This window comes from Schistocerca gregaria, chromosome 1, assembly GCF_023897955.1.
Source record: "Schistocerca gregaria isolate iqSchGreg1 chromosome 1, iqSchGreg1.2, whole genome shotgun sequence".
In the NCBI taxonomy this organism is placed as follows: domain Eukaryota; kingdom Metazoa; phylum Arthropoda; class Insecta; order Orthoptera; family Acrididae; genus Schistocerca; species Schistocerca gregaria.
This window is the reverse complement of record NC_064920.1, coordinates 789,797,629-789,819,104: the sequence shown is the minus strand read 5'-3', so window position 1 is coordinate 789,819,104 and position 21,476 is coordinate 789,797,629. Positions and strand designations below refer to the sequence as shown.

The following is a 21,476-nucleotide window of genomic DNA, read 5'->3' as shown; positions in this document are numbered from 1 at the left end:
ATTCAAAAAATGGCTCTGAGCATTATGGGACTTAACTTCTGAGGTCATCAGTCCCCTAGAACTTAGAACTACTTAAACTTAACTAACCTAAGGATGTCACACACATCCATGCCCGAGGCAGGATCCGAACCTGCGACCGTAGCGGTCGCGCGGTTCCAGACTGTAGCGCCTAGAATAGCTCGGCTATCCGGGCCGGCGGACCCTGGTTCGTTGTTCTCGACAGCGAGTGTTCCATCAGAAACAAGGGTACCGTCAGGAGTGCCCCACGTAAGTGTGACAGTACCACTGTTATTTTCTATACACGTACATAATCTGGCGGATAGTTTAAGCATTCTCTGTGGCAGTTTGCTAGTGATGCTGTCGCGTATGGGCAGGTGCCGTCGTTGAGTGACCGAAGGAGGATACAAGATGACTTAGACATAATTTCTAGTTGTTGTGGTCAATGGCAGCTAGCTCTAAATGCGGAAAAATGTAAGATAAATAGATAAGTGGGAAATGTTCGAATACAATATTAGTGTGCGTTGCTTAGCACAGTCGCGTCGAGTAAATATCCATGCCTAAAGTTGCAAAACAGTATGAAATAGAATGAACACGTAAGGACTGTGGTAGGGAAACGAATGGTCGGCTTCGATTTGTTGACAGGATTTTGGGAAAATGTGGCTTATCTGTAAAGAAGCGCGTCACTATTGTAGCCCATTGTTGAGAACTGTTAGTGTCTAGGATCAGCAACATGTTGCATTAAAGGAAGACATCGAAGCAATTCAGAGGCTGACGGCTAGATTTGGTACCGGTAGGTTCGAACAACACGTGAGTATTGCGGACATGCTACGGGAACTCAAATGGGAATCACTGGAAGAAAGGCGACGTTCTCTTCGAGGAGCACTACTGAGAAAATCTAGAGAACCGGCATTTGAGGCTGACTGCAGGGCGATTTTACTACTGCCAAAGAACATTTAGCGTAAGGACCAGAAAGATAAGAAAAGAGAGATTAGGATTCGTACTGAGGCATATAGATAGTCGTTTTTCCCTCGCTCTGTCTGCAAATGGAAGAGCAAAGAAATCGACTAGTAATGGTGCAGGATACCCTCCGTCACACACGTTACAGTGGCTTGGGGAGTATGTATGTAGATCTAGATGTGGCGAAGATCTTTTTTCTGCATACCATTTGCGACTTGAAAAGAAAAAGGGAGCGAGTGCGGAAGAATATTGGTCTGTACTGGTACACTTTGCACCTTCCATTAAAGATAGCATGGTGGTTAGCAGCATCCACAGATGTAAGAGTTATGGATTGCTGTGTTGATCACGTAGGTTGAAACAGGTCACCAACTCATTGCGAAGACAGACTTTGGTTTGGAGATTCGGTCCTACAAATCATGACGAGGATTCAGTGAATATAACTTTGTGTCAGTCACTAGAACTGCTTAACGGGATTGGAAGGCTAAATCAGACCTGTTTGCTGTGTGAAATATTTGCAGAGGCTAAGCGGAGCGAGCAGCTGCTGCGAGCGCGGAGTGGCTTACCTGCAGCGGCGGTCATGGTGGCGTCGGCGGCGGCGTCTTCCGACTGAGGGCCGTGCGGAGCTGCGGCGTGGGGCAATAGCGGCCTGCCGCGACCCCGGCACGTGAGGAGCTGCGTCACGAGTCACGCCTCCGCGGCGCCCAGCCTGCCACGGCAAAACATTTTACCCCCCTCCTCTCGCTCATTGCCCTCTCTGCTGAAGCCACTGTGTGTACACTCGAGTTCTAGTCAAGGTCGTGTGATTACTTCCCAAAAGAGTGACTCTACGTTCGTGCATTCTGTATTTACTGCGTCCCATATAGTCCATAAGCCCGTTATGTTGCGGGCGGAGAGTATCACGGGTTCCCGGGTTCGATTCCCGGCGGGGTCAGGGATTTTCTCTGCCTCGTGATGACTGGGTGTTGTGTGATGTCCTTAGGTTGGTTAGGTTTAAGTAGTTCTAAGTTCTAGGGGACTGTTAAGTCCCATAGTGCTCAGAGCCATTTGAACCATTTTGGAGAATATCATTGTATCCGGACTGTACTATTTTACCGCATACCGTGCCATTTGCTGATAATAATAATGATGTCGTACGGCGTAACGGCTTGGCGCAAGCCTTTCAACTGGACATCATTTGACCCTGAGCGAACGTTATCCGGCGAACCCAGTCTGTCACCAGTCAAAGCAATAACCGGGCCCGACGTTGCTTAACTTCGTTGATAGGGCGAGAATCGATGTAGCCAACGTGTAAAGGTCGTTTTCCGTTTGCCGATTATGAGCGGGAACAACTTAATCATTTCCGAGGCCATAAGAATGAAGTCTATTACAAGTGGAAGACCTCAGACATAACCAATCAATTCGGCTCGTGTTTGGCAGTTCGTTTGTGTACCACCTGAAAAGGTCTCTTCAGATTTTTATCTTCCCTCCTACTCCTTCCCCACCCTCCTCTGCCCCCCCCCCCCCCCACACACACAAAAAAAAAGCTCCCGCTGTTTTTGAAAAAAATGGCTCTGAGCACTATGGTACTCAACAAAAAATGGTTCAAATGGCTCTGAGCACTATGGGACTTAACATCTGAGGTCATCAGTCCCCTAGAACTTAGAACTACTTAAACTGAACTAATCTAAGGATGTCACACACATCCATGCCCGAGGCAGGATTCGAGCCTGCGACCGTAGCGGTCGCGCGGTTCCAGACTGTAGCGCCTTGAACCGCTCGGCCACACCGGACGGCGGTACTTAACATCTGAGGTCATCTGACCTCTAGACTTAGAACTACTTAAACCTAACTAACCTAAGGACATCACACACATCCATGCCCCAGGCAGGATTTGAACCTGCGAGCGTAGCAGCAGTGCGGTTCCGGACTGAAGTGCCTGGAACCGCACGGCTACAACGACCGGCGTTTTTGAAAAAAACCACTCATTAATTTATTACGCATAACAGACTCAGAATTGAGGTGATCGACAAATAATGGAAAATCGGGCACTTTTAATCATCACATATAGGTTCTGCAAACGCTTATTTTCAGAGAAATCGAGAAAAGAAACTTTTACGACTGCTGCTTGCGTACCTATAACGTTACCTGGCTGATTAACACCTTTTTACGAAAGTTCTTTTCACATTTGCGCTGTCTGACAATAAAATGAAGCATCCAGAAAAGGAAAAGAAGTGAAACTTCGCGGTTTGACAGCGCATGTGACGTTATTTCAGCCACGACAATATCGACTCACATTTATTAGGAACTTGTTAGTATGAACCTCGTTATCAGCAATACGTTGCACCGCCTCTGGCCTCGATAAACGCATTGATTCGGTTGGGATGGGTGCCATAAGACTGTTGAATACTCTCCTGATGCAAACTGGCTCACAATTGTAGAAATTGTTCTTTGACATACAGGATATTGGGACTGGTATGAAGTTGACTTCCAAGCTGGTCCCACATATGTTCTATTGGGGACGGATCTGGTTATTTTGCTGACCACAAGGAAACCTCAACATTACACGACAGTTCCTAGAGACGCCACGTGTGAACTAGTAATGTCCTATTGAAAAACACCATCATAATATTGTCGCATAAGAGGGAATACATGAGGACACAAGGTGTCCATCCCCCCAGTCGCTACAAGCTCTAACGTGAAATCTTATCGATGGCTCTCCAAACCATGACGGCAGAAATAACACAGCTGTTCCTCCCAAAAACATTGGAAGAGTGGGACCTCCTCCCAGGTTACCGCCATACTCGCCGACGATTTTCTTTTTCTTTTTTTTAATTTTGGAAATTTGTGGTAAGGTTTTATAGGACCAAACTGCTGAGGTCATCGGTCCCTAAGCTTACCCACTACTTAATCTAACTTACGCTAAGGACAACACACACACCCATGCCCGAGAGAGGACTCGAACCTCTAACGGGGGCACCCGTGCGGACCGTGACAAGGCGCCGAAGACCGCGAGGTTGCCCCGCGCGACGACGACGATGATCATCTGGGTTATTGGAGAACCGTGATTCAACGCTGAACACAATGCGACGCCACTCATCAACAATCGATGCTTCTTGGCCACATTATCAACCTAAACGCAGTCGTTTGGATTCTAGTGTTCATGGCAGCCTACATATGAAACTGTAATTCTCCATTCCGGCGGCTGCTGGTATCCGCCCAACGCTACGGCATGACGCGCGACGTTGCAGTGAGACCAGCATTCGTTCTCGAATGACAGACGCAGATGTGAAGGGGTCACATGTGCTTGGTGCACAACACGGCGATGCACCCTTGTGGCGATCAGACGTGTTCGACCAGAACCTTTGCGACAAGTGTGCCTGCCTTCACGTTCCCCAATATCTGGATATTGGATGAATCGACCAGTTGGGCAAATGGAAATCCATAATGAGTTCCCTTTCAAATTCTGTCAGTTGCTGATAGTACTGTCTCCGAAGAATAAGAGTCATCTCCATGTCCTTCAGTGTTGACCCAACACTGTTCACGTCTCTTATAGACGGTACTAAGCCTGGGAACAATACTAAACATCAACAACGCTAATGCTCTATGGTGGCCATCCAATCTGTCACAGAGGATTCCAACTCTACTACGTGTACTAACTTACAGTGGTATCGTACCATGTCTTTATCAACCAGTGCATTTTAGAACCTGTCAATTTAGGTGGTACGTAAGAACCAGCCAAACATGAGCCGATTCGGCTGTTCGTGTTCGAGGCCTGACCGTTGTTTGTATCAATTATCAGTTGCGGCAGTTGATTCGCGAATTGTCTGTACAGACATCATATGCACCGTAAGAGGCGACATATGTTCTCGAGACGTACTTGATTTTCGCAGTCACTGAGAAGGACGTCGAACTCGTAGGTGATTTCATTTTTCTTTGTACTATTCGGGCGGACTTCTGCTAGCTGTGATATTCCCCTATTCCCCTAATCCGGCCCTCACTTAACGATAGCAGGTGTTTCCTGAAGTCTAGCGTAGCTGGCTTTCTGGAAGCTTGACAACGCACGGTGATGCCGCATGACCTGTGTCGCTTCTGGCTTTTGTGAAGCGAAAGTTTCGAACATGATGGTTTTCTTATTTAAACATGAGTGCTTCGAGAATAAGGTATTTCGATGGAGCTGCGCTTTAACGGCAGGAAAAACGAGGAATATTCGGAAAGTAAGGTCCGATAGGCCGCGAAATGGAAACGAGGATCCGATGAAGCTTTGCACAGATGTGTTAGGCAGTGTCTCTAGCACGCTCTTTTCGGTTGTGAGTTCACAGTGAGCATGCACAGATGCCTAGAATAATATTGTCTCCTACCAAGTACGGATGCTCGCTTCGAGGTTTCGCCTGATTTCGTACAGCCCCATATAACGTACCTTTAATGCATTTCCTTCTTCGTGACAACTCTCGGCCGCACAGTGCAGGGGAAATGAGGACACCCCTGCAACGTTTTCGATGACAAGTGTTTGATCAGCCACCATACAGCCCGGACTTGGCTCCCTCTCATGTTCATCCCTGCACACCTGATCACATGAACCGCTGATATGAAAACAGCATTCTGGTACTGATAACGAAAAGCAGACCACCTTAGAGAAGTGGCGGAAAGCACAGGTGGCTGCCTTCCATGACGAGGGTATTGGAAAGTTGGTTCAACATTATGTCAGATGTCTAAGTCGGAGAGGCGTCTATGTAGAGAAGTAGCTGTTGCAAATAAAACATTATTGATTTTCACTGTGGTTTCCATTTCGCGACCTGTCGGACCGTACTTTCCGAGTAGCCCTCGCATATTCTGTAATTGTTTGGAATTCGCGTAGTCGTGGAGTCACCTTGGCCTCCGGCAAATTGAAGTGAATAAGCTATGGCGTTCTACGGTCTTGAGACAATAAAGTATTATTCACAGGGATCGGCAAAGTTAATTTCTAGGATCGGAACTTTGGAGGAGACTGGAGTCAGTTTCTCTTATCGCGGACACTACACTCCTGGAAATGGAAAAAAGAACACATTGACACCGGAGTGTCAGACCCACCATACTTGCTCCGGACACTGCGAGAGGGCTGTACAAGCAATTATCACACGCACGGCACAGCGGACACACCAGGAACCGCGGTGTCGGCCGTCGAATGGCGCTAGCTGCGCAGCATTTGTGCACCGCCGCCGTCAGTGTCAGCCAGTTTGCCGTGGCATACGGAGCTCCATCGCAGTCTTTAACGCATGTAGCATGCCGCGACAGCGTGGACGAGAACCGTATGTGCAGTTGACGGACTTTGAGCGAGGGCGTATAGTGGGCATGGGGGAGGCCGGGTGGACGTACCGCCGAATTGCTCAACACGTGGGGCGTGAGGTCTCCACAGTACTTCGATGTTGTCGCCAGTGGTCGGCGGAAGGTGCACGTGCCCGTCGAACTGGGACCGGACCGCAGCGACGCACGGATGCACGCCAAGACCGTAGGATCCTACGGAGTGCCGTTGGGGACCGCACCGCCACTTCCCAGCAAATTAGGGACACTGTTGCTCCTGGGGTATCGGCGAGGACCATTCGCAAACGTCTCCATGAAGCTGGCCTACGGTCCCGCACACCGTTAGGCAGTCTTCCGCTCACGCCCCAACATCGTGCAGCCCGCCTCCAGTGGTGTCGCGACAGGCGTGAATGGAGGGACGAATGGAGACGTGTCGTCTTCAGCGATGAGAGTAGCTTCTGCCTTGGTGCCAATGATGGTCGTATGCGTGTTTGGCGCCGTGCAGGTGAGCGCCACAATCAGGACTGCATACGACCGAGGCACACAGGGCCAACACCTGGCATCATGGTGTGGGGAGCGATCTCCTACACTGGCCGTACAACTCTGGTGATCGTCGAGGGGACACTGAATAGTGCACGGTACATCCAAACCGTCATCGAACCCATCGTTCTACCATTCCTAGACCGGCAAGGGAACTTGCTGTTCCAACAGGACAATGCACGTCCGCATGTATCCCGTGCCACCCAACGTGCTCTGGAAGGTGTAAGTCAACTACCCTGGCCAGCAAGATCTCCGGATCTGTCCCCCATTGAGCATGTTGGGGACTGGATGAAGCGTCGTCTCACGCGGTCTGCACGTCCAGCACGAACGCTGGTCCAACTGAGGCGCCAGGTGGAAATGGCATGGCAAGTCGTTCCACAGGACTACATCCAGCATCTCTACGATCGTCTCCATGGGAGAATAGCAGCCTGCATTGCTGCGAAAGGTGGATATACACTGTACTAGTGCCGACATTGTGCATGCTCTGTTGCCTGTGTCTATGTGCCTGTGGTTCTGTCAGTGTGATCATGTGATGTATCTGACCCCAGGAATGTGTCAATAAAGTTTCCCCTTCCTGGGACAATGAATTCACGGTGTTCTTATTTCAATTTCCAGGAGTGTATTTAACTAACATTTCAATTTTTTTTTTAAGGCGAGGGCTGGGATTTAGTATTGGAGCATGAAATGTATTTGCAGCTGCGAATACGAACAACCATCAGCTGTGTAAGGGAATGACGACAATGGAACATTATGCTGGACCGAGAATCGAACCCGGTTTCTCACCTTACGCGAGCAGTCCCTTAAGCGCTTTAGCTACCATCGCACGATGCACTGCCAGCCCCAAATGTCCGAATGTCGTCTTTCCTGCCTCACAACCTGTACTCTTACACATGTTACGTGACTCCCGTACAGGGGAGAACATTTTAATTGAAAGACGAACGATGCAATGATCCTTCGGATTTGCATTCATGGCAGGAGGAACATTACATCGCTTTTCCTAGCAACACCCTAATGCTATATCGTATTCAGCATAGGCGAGCGTTATTACTGATGGGCAGCCTAGTGCTGCATTGCGCAGCTAATGGCTACCTGCTGAATGAAATGGTTTTGATTTGTTAAACCCAACTTGCTTGTCTGTGTGGAAACTGGCTTTTGAACTCTTATTTGGGACATTACTTTTCCAAAATTGCGAGGAGGCTCCAAGGAACGTATTTGAAGGTTAAATCGTGACAGATAGCGACGTACTTTTTCCGAAACAGTGGCAGACGTCTTCCTGAGAGTAATAAGATTGCTTCAAATCTACCATTAAAACTAACTCTGTCCGAACAGGTCTCGGGAGACCCTAACGATACTGACCTACCGCCGTGTCATCCTCAACCTATAGGTACCACTGGATGCGGATATGGAGTTGCGTGTGGACAGCTTATCGGTCTCTCGGCCGTTGTCTGTTTCCGTGACTGGAGCCGCTACTTCTCGGTCAAGTAACTGCTCAGTGTACCTCACAAGGGCTGAGTGTAGCCAGCTTGCCAACAGCGCTTGGCAGACCGGACGGTCACCCATCCAAGTGCTAGCCAGGCCCGGCAGCGCTTAACTTCGGTGACCTGGAGGGAACCGGTGTTACCACTGCTATAAGGCCTTTAGCTGCAAAGCTAGCCTTGAAAAACTATTGCACTAGTATTTGTTTTGGGCTCCAGTCTCATTGAGTTGTTTAAATGACACCACATTCGTCGCCGACTTCTACGTCATTCTAAACTAACTAAGGCACCGAAAACACTGCAGTTGTCAAAATTTAGCAAACTAAATAATGCTGACAACTGCTGTGTTTCCAGCACCTTGAGCATTTGAAAATTACTTAAACATCGAAAAAGCTAATGTCAGAACTGTAATGAATACTAAAGTCGACGGTGAACATTATGGATTTCTTTAGAAATTCCCTTACAAACTTCTAGGACATGTAAAGGGGAGTGAGCATATTATATACTGAATAGGAACCATTTGAAAACGTGTTGCTAACGCAACCACTTTTGCAAGTAATTCATTAGGCATGAGACAGTACATACTTGCTTTACAGATTAACTCATTAATAGCCAAAGAAATTACTCATGTGCTCTTTGACGGGCACTCTTCAACACAATGCAGTACAGCCTCTTCCATTTCGGATATGCGGCATACCCTTGCAGCACCAGAGTCACGCCTGCTGACATTGAAGGTACCCTTTCTCGAATCAGTAGCGTTTTTGTGGCGAAAAGGGTATGCGATGAAGCCTAGATTGCGAAGAATGGTCTTGATGGAGGGCACGAGATTAGCTCTTCCTTTCATAATGAGCATGTGGGTGTTTTCTGCAAATGTGTACTCAACTATATTGTTCTAACACTCACAGACACGTGAATGACGCTCGAACCGGGTCAGACAGGTAGGATACTGGAACACACGTACCTCCCTCCAGTATTTAAACAATTAAATATTATGAGTTTAGATTAACCAACGTGGAGACAGGAAATCACGGGAACAACTGAAATAGCGCATCGCTTCAATGAATTTTGCATTTACTGTAACACTTGATAACAGAACAAGAAAATGTTGCGCATAACACTTGACAAATAATAGCACTAGAACAATAATAAACACCTGATTCAGTTTTCTGCACTTTACTTAAAGTTCAACAGGGGAACACACTTTAAGTTCTCACATTAATATAATTATTCGCGTAGGCGCGTTAAAGAACTGGTTATGAAACAGTTACTTATAAGATCAAGGTAGGCACACTCCATGTAAAGAGAAAATAATTAGTAAATGTACACATTGATTAGAACATTAAAATGAATAATAGGAAAATGCACCGTCCATAGCACCTTACGGCGACAGTTAACCTCCAGTAAGTTCCTTTCTTTACAATATGACATTAAGTACAGCTCAATAGCAATAAAAAAATTTAGGCTCCACCCTTAAATACATATAAATACATATACCCGCATAAGCACAATTAAAAACTGGTGGAAAGGCAATAAATTGGAAATTGGCAAATCTATGCCCAGAGGAGTTGCACTCCATCTAAACACCCCAAAAATGGCAACTTAATGGCTACCTAAAGTAACAAATTAAGAATAGCATGCTCATAGATTGACTGGAATATAGGAATACATAACTCATACACGGCTTCTGACGGCCGACAAACTGTGTTGGGATATTGAGCAGTGATTAATTTAAAATAGCCACAATATACGCTAACCAGGTTAGCGGCGTATTTAAAGGCAAGCGTCGAGCAAGGAACCCGGTCAGAAGGTAATTAAAACCAACAGGATTCCCTTACATGGCAGACTTGCCAACACACCCGTTCATACCGCCGGCCATTGTGGTCGAGCGGTTCTAGGCGCTTCAGTCCGGAACCGCGCTGCTGCTACGGTAGCAGGCTCGAATCCTGCCTCGGGCATAGATGTGTGTGATGTCCTTAGGTTAGTTAGGTTTAAATAGTTCTAAGTGTAGGGGACTGATGACCTCAGATGTTAAGTCCCATAGTGCTGAGAGCCATCATCCGTTCATACCCCAGAATCAACTAGCGCAACATAAATCATTGACCCATTTCAGATAATATTTTTAAAACATCATACTTAAATACCTTTGTTTACCACAAGCCTTAATTAGTTCACAGGTTAGGCTCTGTTATTGAAGCCACTCAAATGAGGTAGCAAGTTAAGGTCTATAAATCTACTTTTCCATTTAACACGCGTTGTGACGAGGAAAGGAAGAATCCAGCTAATTATTTGAAAGTCACTATTTGGATCCAGTATTTAACGATGCGCTCAAAAACAACAGATAAAGGTGAGAGTCAAGTTTACACTCGCAAACAGCACACGCAGAACACGAGCATAAGGTGAACATTAAATAAACTGCTCCTTGTTCAGTCATTTACACACCGACGAAACAAATAATCTTCGCCGAATTACTGTAAACGCTCGAATGCCCAGTTGCTTGCAAAAAACGCAAAATAATAGTCTTACTTAAGTCCAAAAAAATGTTCAAATTTGTGTGAAATCTTATTGGATTGCTAAGGTCATCAGTCACTAAGTTTACACACTACTTAACCTAAATTATCCTAAGGACAAACACACACCCATGCCCGAAGGAGGACTCGAACCTCTGCCAGGATCATCCGTACGTAAGTCCGACGACATCCGTAGGATAGGAGTTTCAATGGACAACCATCCCTCATCCCCTTTGATCCACCTGCGACCAAGACAATAACACTGGCTGCTATCACTGCCTTAACGATGCATCCCACCTGACACAAGTCACGCCAAACATCAACCAAACGGCGTGGCCTCCTGTACGCTTCCAGACGTCCGCACTTAAAGAGTTCCTTCTCCAGACCGTCGCTCTCCCGCAAACACGGCAGGCAGCTGGCAGCAGCAACGCCACAGCGCCCTATGGCTAGGGTCACGAGACAACAGAGCGCGAAGCGGGAATTTCAAAAGGAAAGCACTACAGACAAGGAGGAAACGCAGAGAACCAACCGTGACATTTCGTCACGGTGCAGATACATGCCAAATGATATCAGCCGATTTGACATAACCACCCGCTCCAGCACGACTTCCCTGTTGCCTATCTACCTAGCGAACACGTTTTCAAACGGCTGTAGCACGGAAACGGTATGTTTCAGGACATGGTTTCCTATTGAAAATATTATGTGCTCACTCACCTCTACAAGTCCTAGAAGTTTATATATAAATGGTGTCTCTTCTGTTCTTTCGGACATGACCGAAAGAATGGACACCACACATATATAATTAAGGCTAGGACGGCCAATGATCTCTTCAGTGCAGATGAACACCAAGCTCGAATTCTTCTGGGAATCGTCGAAATGCAGCTGGTAATGAGGTTAATAGGCAAGAGGCACTACATTCGTAGTGTGTGGATAAGTTAAGAATTAAGGTCTGACAGGAGGCGTGCTAGGGTAGTTCGTGCATGTGCGGTGACTACTGTGTCTGGGTGGCTCAGTGACCAGTCAGACTTAGGCTGTGGAGCAGTGCAGTACGTCCCGGCCGTTCCATCCCATCGCACTTGTGTAAGTAAATTTGGAACAAAACTGCTGAGGTCATCGGTCCCTAGGCTTACACAGTACTTAATCTAATTTACACTAAGGACAACACACACACAAACACACACACACACACACACACACACACACACACACACACACACACACACACACACACCTATGCCCGAGGGAGGACTCAAACCTCTGATGGAGCAGCCATGCGAATTCTAACAAGGCGCCTTACGCAGTGCGGCTACCGCGCATGGCGCTTGTGTAAGTGCTATAGTTACATTGAGAGAGTATAAGTTACTATCTCACCTATTTTTCGGATACAGAAAATTATTAAACATTTTATTACAACCTGACGCACCTTGAGCGAGATTCTGTTAGGGCGCTAAAAGCATAAGGTATTTTCATGATTCTTAGCTCATAGAAACAGATTCTTGGGAGTTAAAAGCAATTGGCGGTGAGCCCATCCCTTAGTAAATCTTGCCGGACAGGCCCACAGCTTTAAAGGACACACAGGGCAGCCCCGTGTAGAGACAGGGCTCCAGCGGAACAATGCCGTGATACCTGCCGTGGTGCCAGCAGAAGCCTGGGCAGAGGCGACAGTATAAAGGAATGTGTCTATCCAGTGGAGTCGTAAACCGGGCATTGTGTGCAGAGCCACGTGCAATAAAAATTCACATGTTTTAATGTTTGCCAATAGAGCAAATAAGGCAGTGAATCACTTCCCTTGGCCGCCTCTGTCTGTTTGCTTGCTGCTGTGGGAAGAGACACGACTTTGGAGAAAATCATCTCTTCCCTCCCCCCACCCCCCTGCGAAAACTTAAATAGCCAGTAACAGGCGTGGTTTCTTTTTATGCAGGTTTCTTAACTCTTACCCTGGTTCGACATGAGTTTGTGCTGTCATGTGGGACAGGAGATTTAGCGCCTATAGAGCCCTGTGGTTGGCTCAAGATGGGGTGGTGGCGGTGTTGTTCGTACACTTTGTGGGAAAATGGAATTTTTTTGTTGGAGAGATGCGAAGCACTTGGGTGCAGGACTTTGGTCAGGTAAGGACTTCTGGTCGAAGTTCTGGGCGGTGCGGTTGGTACTTGAGACCTGTCCTGAGACTGACTTCACTTTCAAGTAGTTTAGATTGTGGAGCCTGTGGTGAAGTTCTTACTGTACCGACAGTGTGACTTCAAACATCTCTGACTACTCGTTTGCTGAGGGCACACTTATTCGTTTTTGGTTTACCAGTCTTGACGTTTGCTATTCTTGTGCACTCTGTCCTATAAGTGAGCCAGATTAGTCCTTGGTATGACCAACGTACGGGTGTGTCACACACTGAAAACTACCATGATATCAGGGCTCTGGTAGAGAGTAAATTGCCATCCGTCTGTTTGATCGCTAGAACATGAGATTTTTGCACTTATTTCGTGGCTGCGAACGATTCACAGATGCTGCCTTTACGTCTCACCTCGTCCGCTGCACACATCACGCCAGCTGCAAGTCACATCGCCGCACGAAGTAAACCGGAGGGTGACGTACATCAAGACATAGACGTGGACGAAAGAGTTGTCAAACTGGTGGGCGCAGTACACAGAGCGGTGAGGGCCGCTGTACCAACCAGGAGGAAGGCCATGGCGGCCTCGCGTCACCATGGTCGGCCGAATTAGAGGAACTACGTCAATCTGTCAGGAGGCTAAGGAGGAACTACCAGCGCAGTGTCGTCTGGCTGGAAAGGCAAAGATGGCAGTTGCAATATAGGGAGGCCAAGCAGAGATTTCAGAAGGAACTACACGAAGTGAGAATGCGTGGCTGGGAGAGCTACGTGTTGAACCAGTTGGCCTTAGTCCCGTGGGGTCTCCCCTATAAATTAGTGAGGGAAAAAATCCGCCCTCCCCTGGAGCTATCAATAGTCAGGCAGGGGGACAGGATGACGGAATCTTGGCAGGAGACTGCAGAGGTCCTCCTCCGGTCCCTGCTGCCTGACGACAATGTGGATGGAGAAACCGTAAGCCTGCAGCAACTGTGAGATACAGACCTAGAAGATTTCAACAACGACAAGGCAGTCTACCCATTCTCGGAAGAGGAGGTGGCTGCACAAATAAGATCCCTAAAAAGAGGGAAAGCTCCAGGACCAGACGGCATTGTGGCTGAGGTGGTGCAATTTCTGGCACCCCAGTTAATCGCGCCGCTGACTCACCTCTTTAACGAGTGCCTCAGACAAAGGAAGTTCCCCAAGAGGTGGAAAACCGCGAATGTGGTCATAATAAAAAAGGGACCAGAAAAAGACCCAGCCGAAGTCGAATCATACATGCCAGTCTGCCTATTGGACCTGTTCGGGAAGCTTCTGCAAAAACTGCTGGCTGACAGATTGATAAACTGCACCAATGGTGCCTAAATACAAAGATGAAAATATCTCAGAGTAAATCTGCATACTTACTGCTAAAAGGTCAGCTAGTCGGGAATCCCACTGTTAGAATCGATGGCTCACCAGTTCTTCGGCAACGGGAAACACGATACTTGGGAGTCATAATTGACAAAAGATGGAACTTCGGGTAACACATAGACCCCGTAACCCACAGAGCTCTCCAACTGCTAAACAACCTCATCTCCATTGGACATAAATATTTCATCTCCCTCCTCATCCCATCAAACTTTATCATAATAGTATCCTAACGTCAGTAGTGGGTTGCGGCTCGAGAGTCTGGGCGCACAGGCTCACGATGGTCGTGCCCGCCATGACAGTGAGAAGGGTCCAGAGAAGCATGATTTTGAGATCTACAGGACATCACTGGGGGGAGCTCTGTTAGTCATAATGGGGCTCTGCCCGCTAGATATCAAGATACGCGAGCAAGCGGCATGGTAATGAGCCAAAAAGGGGAACAGGGAGAAAATAATAGAGGTCAAGGGTGTCAGGGTGGAGGATAAGAGGGAAATACGAAACATAGGGGAGGAACTTTGGCAGAGGGCTTGGGAGGAAGAAGAAACGGGGAGAAGAACCTTCCAGTTCTTACCTGACGTAAAAGAGCGTGGAGGCATGAAATACTTTGAGCCTACACGAGGACTCATTCATTTGCTCACTGGTCATTGACCCTATCCGACATATCTAAGTCGGTTTGGGAAAAGGGCAACCCCCGAGTGTGACTGTGGCGCGGCAGATGGAACTCCCGACCATGTGGTTTTCGAGTGCTCTCTCTTCAATGATGTCGCGACAACACTCCGAGACAGACTTCCAAACAATGACACATACCATCTACTTAGACAAGAAGACACTTTTCATACTTGGAATGCTCTGGCAGATGAGGTATCACGGAAAGCGTTAACAGAATACCTGAGGGACCAAGAATAGGTACCAATTCATAGTCCAGCCGATTGAGACCTGATCCCATTCCCATACCGCCTGTGCGTGGAATGGCCGACTTCCATCAGTTGGAAACCGCCACGTACGGGATTAGGGGGGGGGGGGGGTGGAGTCAATTACCACCGATTGCGACTAAAGCACCAATTATGACGTAGGTTAAGTTAGTATTTAGTAGGACTTAGATTAGGACATTAATTAGGAAACTGCAGCGAATACTAACTTTGGGCAGCCCAGTGCCAGGGGCATGCTCCTCGGGGTTAGCTCGTGGAGCCTGGCTATTCTAAGTAGGTTTGTATTTTACTGGCACACCTGTGACGCTGCAGTTAGTAGTAATTTCTGGGTTAGATAATTAATGAAGTAGGTTAAAATAAACTGCCCATTGTTGTAGAAAACTAACATACTGTAGTAGTTTAAACTGTACTTCACTAACGTAACTGTAATATCAAGCTGCATTATAACCCAATTCTATGTATCAATTAATGGCCCACTAATCATGTTAGGAGGTGGGTTAATATGTATAATTAGTATTGTTGTGCAATAAAGAATTTAAAAAAATTACAGTGTAATGTACTGCCGCTCCTGTATTGTCAGGGAGCACAGATCTCAATCACCACTTGCTCTCAGCTGAACCTATGTAGAGAAACTTCAGTAGATTTGATCAAAGTCTGCTCAGTGTCAGATTAATTCAGCTTACGGTATCCACATTTTTAGGGCCATAGTACGTGACTCACTGATCACCCAATTAAAATGTATTTGCCAACCAAGATCAACCCAGTGGAGTATTAAACCACCTGTTAGTTGTTTAGGGTATTCAATCCGTAACTTATTTAGTATGATTTAGGTCTTGTATTGGAAAATAAATGTTGTTAGTACACTAAATTTTGCCAACATTCTTAATCAATTAAATAGTCCAAACAAGATACTTCCAACGTTCCTGACATCTGATGGCTCTTTCGTATCAGAAAGCCACTATCAAGCTGCTGCCTGACGCTATGTATCTAGACCCAAGATCCACGAAATAGAGAGATATTTAATCGACGTGGTGCATGTTGACCCCAAAGAGCTGCTGGGTATCCATTAGCATAACGTCTCCAGCGTTGTGTTTCTTAAGTTCACTGATGAAGACGTCTGTGATAATCTTCTCAGGCACTACTCGGAAGGTTATAGATTCTGTCGCTCTGACGGAAATGTGGGAGTTGTAACACTTCAATGTACTTGACAAAATGTGCGCGTTTGAGCTACCATTTGATGTTCCAGTGGATTTGGTCATCCTTGTTCTTCGACCCTATGTCACAGTCCATACGGTCGAAAAATGGAAGGCCTTCGAAACTTACCCTGTCCTTAGCAGGGTGCGACAGGGCACTGCCGTACACCTTCCTATCTCACGATGGCTGGTTGCCGGGTGATAATTATTTACAACGGTCAGCCGAGAACCTGCTCCGGATGTGGACAAGTAGGGCATGTATGTACGGAATGCCTGCAAAGCCCTCTCGTACAGACGCCCTCAGCCGATCAGATTTAGCCGTTGATACAGACCTCGGTACAGATTACGTATGTTGCTCCGATGAGACGGGAGACACCAGCTGTCTACGACGACCCTTCTATGTATTGGTAGAAGCCTTGGAGGCCCCTGCAACAGTTCCTGAGGAGCCCCCACCGTCTCCCAGCGCCGATGCCTCTGTTGCCCTTTCGTCGAGCTCAACAACAAGCCAACGATGCGGTGAAAGTTGAAGAACAGGATGCCGAGTCCACCCCCTGCCCTGCACTGGAAAGGACACACAGGAGATGTAACGTAAATAGGAATCGCCGAAGCGCCACAAGAAACGGCGCATAACGACCGAGGCAGTAGAACGGCCCGAGCAGCAACGATGGATGATGAGGTGCGTCAACGGATAAACCGATCCGACATGGCACATCCTAATATAGCACACGGTTCGATGTCTTCCCCCACCAACGGTGGGACCACGCACAGTGGGGACGTGGGAGGTCACTGAAGCCCCGCTCCGGGGATGCACCCATGACTACGTCTGCCTCTAGAGATCCAGTGGTATCGACCTCCCTGGGAGACTGGGTGCAGGAGATGGAAATGCAGGATGCTTTTCAGGATCCTGACGTTACACCGATACCGTTGGCAGCATCTGCGTTGACGGAGACAGACACCTAGGCTGACATGACCTACACCCACCGCTTCCTATCCCTTCGCCCTAGAGACACTACACACTGTGACTGCTGCCCACCTGTAATACCAAGGACAGCCCCCATGACTTGATGGAACAGGCATACCGCCTCGCCACGATCAGTATCAACGACGTTACTTCTGCTCTCAAAACCTGTATGTTGCACGATACATTCCAAGCTGCGGATTTTGATGATGTTCTCCTTCAAGAAGACTGATCATGATTCTGTATCGATACCTGCTGAAATATCGCCTACGCTTTACTTTCATAAGTTGGCAGAGGAGGTACTTCTGCTGAGGGAAGGGATTATGACAACTGATGTATCCTATTTACCGTCAGTTCGTGGGGTCGCCCTCACTGTTGGTACAGTTTATCTGGTGAAACTGATGCTCCTTCCGGCACCGACAGAAGGAGAGATCGCCACACCCTTCACACCGAAGACATAGCGCTGCTCTTCCGTGGCAATGCCGACCACTTGGTGGTAGGCAGAGGTTTCAACTGTGTGCTCAGACCATCCGATCAGATGCCGCACAATATCTCCTGCCCAGCACTTCAGGCGCTTGTAGAGGACTTGGCTTCGTCGAAACCCTGGCTCATACAACACGGCGACTGAAAGGCATACACCTACTTTACTAGTCATTCCGCGAGCCGTCTGGATCGAGTTTACGTCACACGCGGCCTGCGATCGGCAGTTGTCGACGCTAAGATGTGGCCGGCAGCGTTCACGGCCCACGTAGCGTATGTGTGTCCGCTCACCCTCCTCCGCCAGCGCGTCCGACGAAGTAGAGGTCCATGGCGCCTCAGTGTGGCCCTTCTTGATGAGGCAAATTGCAGACGCGAAGTTGAGTCCACATGGAGCAGATGCCAACGGTGATTACCCGCCAAGGGTGCACACTTCAGTGGTGGTTATAGTGTGTCAAACCCGCCTTTTGCTGAACATTATCCGGCTTTGGACGATTCAGAGCGCGCTGGTATACCGCCTGCGACTGCTAATTTCAACTACACTGCGCTCCGCGAATTGGCTATGCAACCGCGGTAGCCGGAACAACAATCGGCACAGCACCATGCCCAGGCACAACTGCTACGTATCACCGCCGTACAACTAGGCGGGGGGAGGGGGGGGCGAGGACAACTGATGATGTTAGTGGAGAACGACCTTCCCTCCACCATATCACTCAAGACAGGAGAAGACGCAAGAGGCAGATCATTACAGAGGTCTAGACTGAGGATGGACGACGAGCTGAAACGCAAATGCACATCGTACTAGCGTTCACACGTCCATATACATTTCTCTACGGGCGAGAGTACAACATAGATGTAGGAATCCTTTCTGACCTAGCGTCTCTCGGAACCCAGAAGATGACGCTACGCTCTTGTCGGAGATGACTATGTTGCACTGGCTATGTTGCACTGGACTCCCAACAAAAACGCCAGGCCCTCACAGACTCCCTCTTCAATTTTACAAACGATTTTTGGTCTTATGGACCCAACGTGGGTCAGGATGTACAGAGAACTCCCGAACACCGATTTTGGGGTACCATCTGAATTCATTGGGAGCATCTTGATTCGAGTGCACAAACCCAGAGGAGGCTGTCGCCCACATGATTTTCGACCACTGACAATGTTAAACACCGACAACAAACTGTTAACACGCATCTTCCGTGGAGGCTCAAATCTACGGCAATGGCGGCCATTCACACTGATCAAACCTGCCTCGGAGGCAACACTAATGTGTTTACGGCTTTGAGCACCTATAGAGACGTGGTGGCGCTGAAGCAAACATGCCGTCTCCACGGTGTTCTTGTTGCGCTGGATTTTGACCATGCTTTCGATCGCGTCGAACATGGTTTCCTGCGTGCAGTTGTGGAACACATCGGTATCCCGCGCGTGACGACATCTGTTGGGCTTCGTTTGATCCATTGGCTGTGACGAGGATTATGGTAAACAGCTATCGGTCCGCCCCCGTCCGTGTCAAAAGGTCCGTCATACAGAGTTGTTCTCTTTCTGCCATGTTATTCGCCACTGCCCTCGAACCAGCTCTTCACAGACTGCGGTGACGTTTGGAAGGTCTTAGCCTCAGCTCAGAGACCTTTCGATGGACGCATACGCCGATGACGTGATGTTCTTATCATGGACTGATGACAAAATACGAACGGCGCTTTCCAGGCTCCAACAGTATGGGGCGATGGCAGGCAGAGTGATCAACCTCCGGAAATCACGCTACATGGAGGTGGGTAGAGGCATACCTGCAGAGCTGGATGTACCCTTGACAAAGGTCCCAATGCTCAGATGTTTAGGGATATCTCTCCATCAACAAATACAACGTACGGTGGCCTTAATGTACTGTAAAATCTTATGACGACTCCACACAGAGGCTCGCCTCAACAAATTTAGATCGTTGGACATTTTGCAACGAGCTCAGTGCGTCAATGATTAGGTGGCTTCTCAACTCAACCATGACATACACAATGGCTTCCAGGATACAGGCAGTGTTCGGACACGTGGTGAACGCTTGTGCAGTTTTTAAGATTCGTTTTGTTACTCTTACTTTACACTTCCACAAAGGAGATGTTGGACTCACTTGCGTCAGCCACAGAGCGCTGCCGCTGTATCTTCGCCCAATGCGGTGACTCTGGCTTTCTCCAACAGACGATCTTCGTGACATCCTGATAACAGAGGTGGCCCCACACACGCTGCGCCCACCGGTAGCTGTTGGACATTTATCGCCCTCGCTATCACATATTAGGACGTTTCTCATGGAACACAGCTGTATGCTGGGAGTTATACCGGAGACAGGGAATCCGACAGCAGAGATTTATTATAGTGTTCTCCAACACTGGAATTCAACTAACGACATTCTGCGACAGCACCTCACGATCTATTGGACGCGGATTTGGTGAGCCATCCAGGCGCCCTTCCTGTCAACTTTAGTGTGGTCGACGTGGTATGTGGTCACTGACGAGAAATTTCCGACTCGGCGAAGGCTACATGCCATTCACCTAACTGACGATCCCATGTGCCGCCGTTGCGCGACGGTAGATACAGGCGAACACAGACTGAACTGTGAACCAATTCTGGAAACTAATCCGCCAGATACTGGCTTTCCTCCTACGCCGCCTCTTTGTTTCGACTGTGCTCCTGGACCTCTCATCCTGACGCCGTCTATTTTGCGATGACCCGGATGAATGCGGTCAATTGGGTACAAGGAATGGCGATACACTACACGCACCGAGATGGCGAAAAGGAAGTCCTTAAGTTGTGGCAATACATGATCGAAGAGTTCCTGGTCTTAACGATCAGAACGCAATACCGGAACCTTTTTGCTAACTATTTACGGTCGTCATTCATGGAGCCACGGCCAACTGGGCAGTGGCTGGTGTAAGAAGAAGTTGGCTTGCAGACGTGATGTTTGCACGATTCCTCTACGGTAACAGAAACAGTCTCTGACTGTGTGCAACGGCCCTGAACACTCCGACGGATGACGACCGCCTCTCACTGGCCGCCCGTTTCGATAGGTTGATCCCAGCGGGCAAGATGGCGATTTTTAGTTCACATTATCGTTATAATTTTTGGTGTATGGCTTCCTTGTTTTTGTTGATTATTGCATTAAAAACAAAAAACAAAAAAAAGGTGATGGTGTGCTTCGGTGGTAGGAGGAGGGAGACACCGTGGCCAGGCCTCGGAATTCGACCCCTGCCCGTCTTACCTCCTCCAGCTGCCACTGACTGTGTTCCTCAGATGATAATAATAATAAACATGGTAGGCGGCCCGGGTTCGATTCTTTGGCGATGCATTTGTTTTTTACCTTATTTCGTTCCCGTATACAAGAGAAAGAAGAAATGCAGTAGTCATTTTTGCCATCAAGCAAAGAAAACTTCTCTCCTTTTTTTCAATTAAAAAAAATTAAGCAGTAAAAAATAAAAAATAAAAAATGAAAAAAGAACAAAAAGTAGGAAAGGCTCCGTCCTTCGCCTTCCACATGACGTCAGTAGGAGCCAATTAGACGCAAAGTAATTAAATATGCTACAAAAATAAAGTACATACCAGTAGCAGCAGAAAATAAAATACAAATAGTAAAATTTTAACGTAAATAACAACAAAAATTAACTGCTAGATGGTACAGTAAAAAAAGGAAAAAAGAAGAAAAGTAATAAAA

At 47.8% G+C, this 21,476-nt stretch overlaps 1 protein-coding gene across 1 annotated transcript in view; it reads right to left on the bottom strand.

Moving 5' to 3' along the window:
* Positions 1–21,476, bottom strand: part of LOC126269651 (synaptic vesicle glycoprotein 2A-like) — a 159,362-nt gene that overhangs the window by 117,250 nt on the left and 20,636 nt on the right. The window contains exon 2 of the mRNA XM_049974008.1: positions 1,521–1,663. Coding sequence (XP_049829965.1) covers positions 1,521–1,536 — 16 coding nt within the window. The 5' untranslated portion in view covers positions 1,537–1,663. The remainder of the gene's footprint in view (positions 1–1,520; positions 1,664–21,476) is intronic.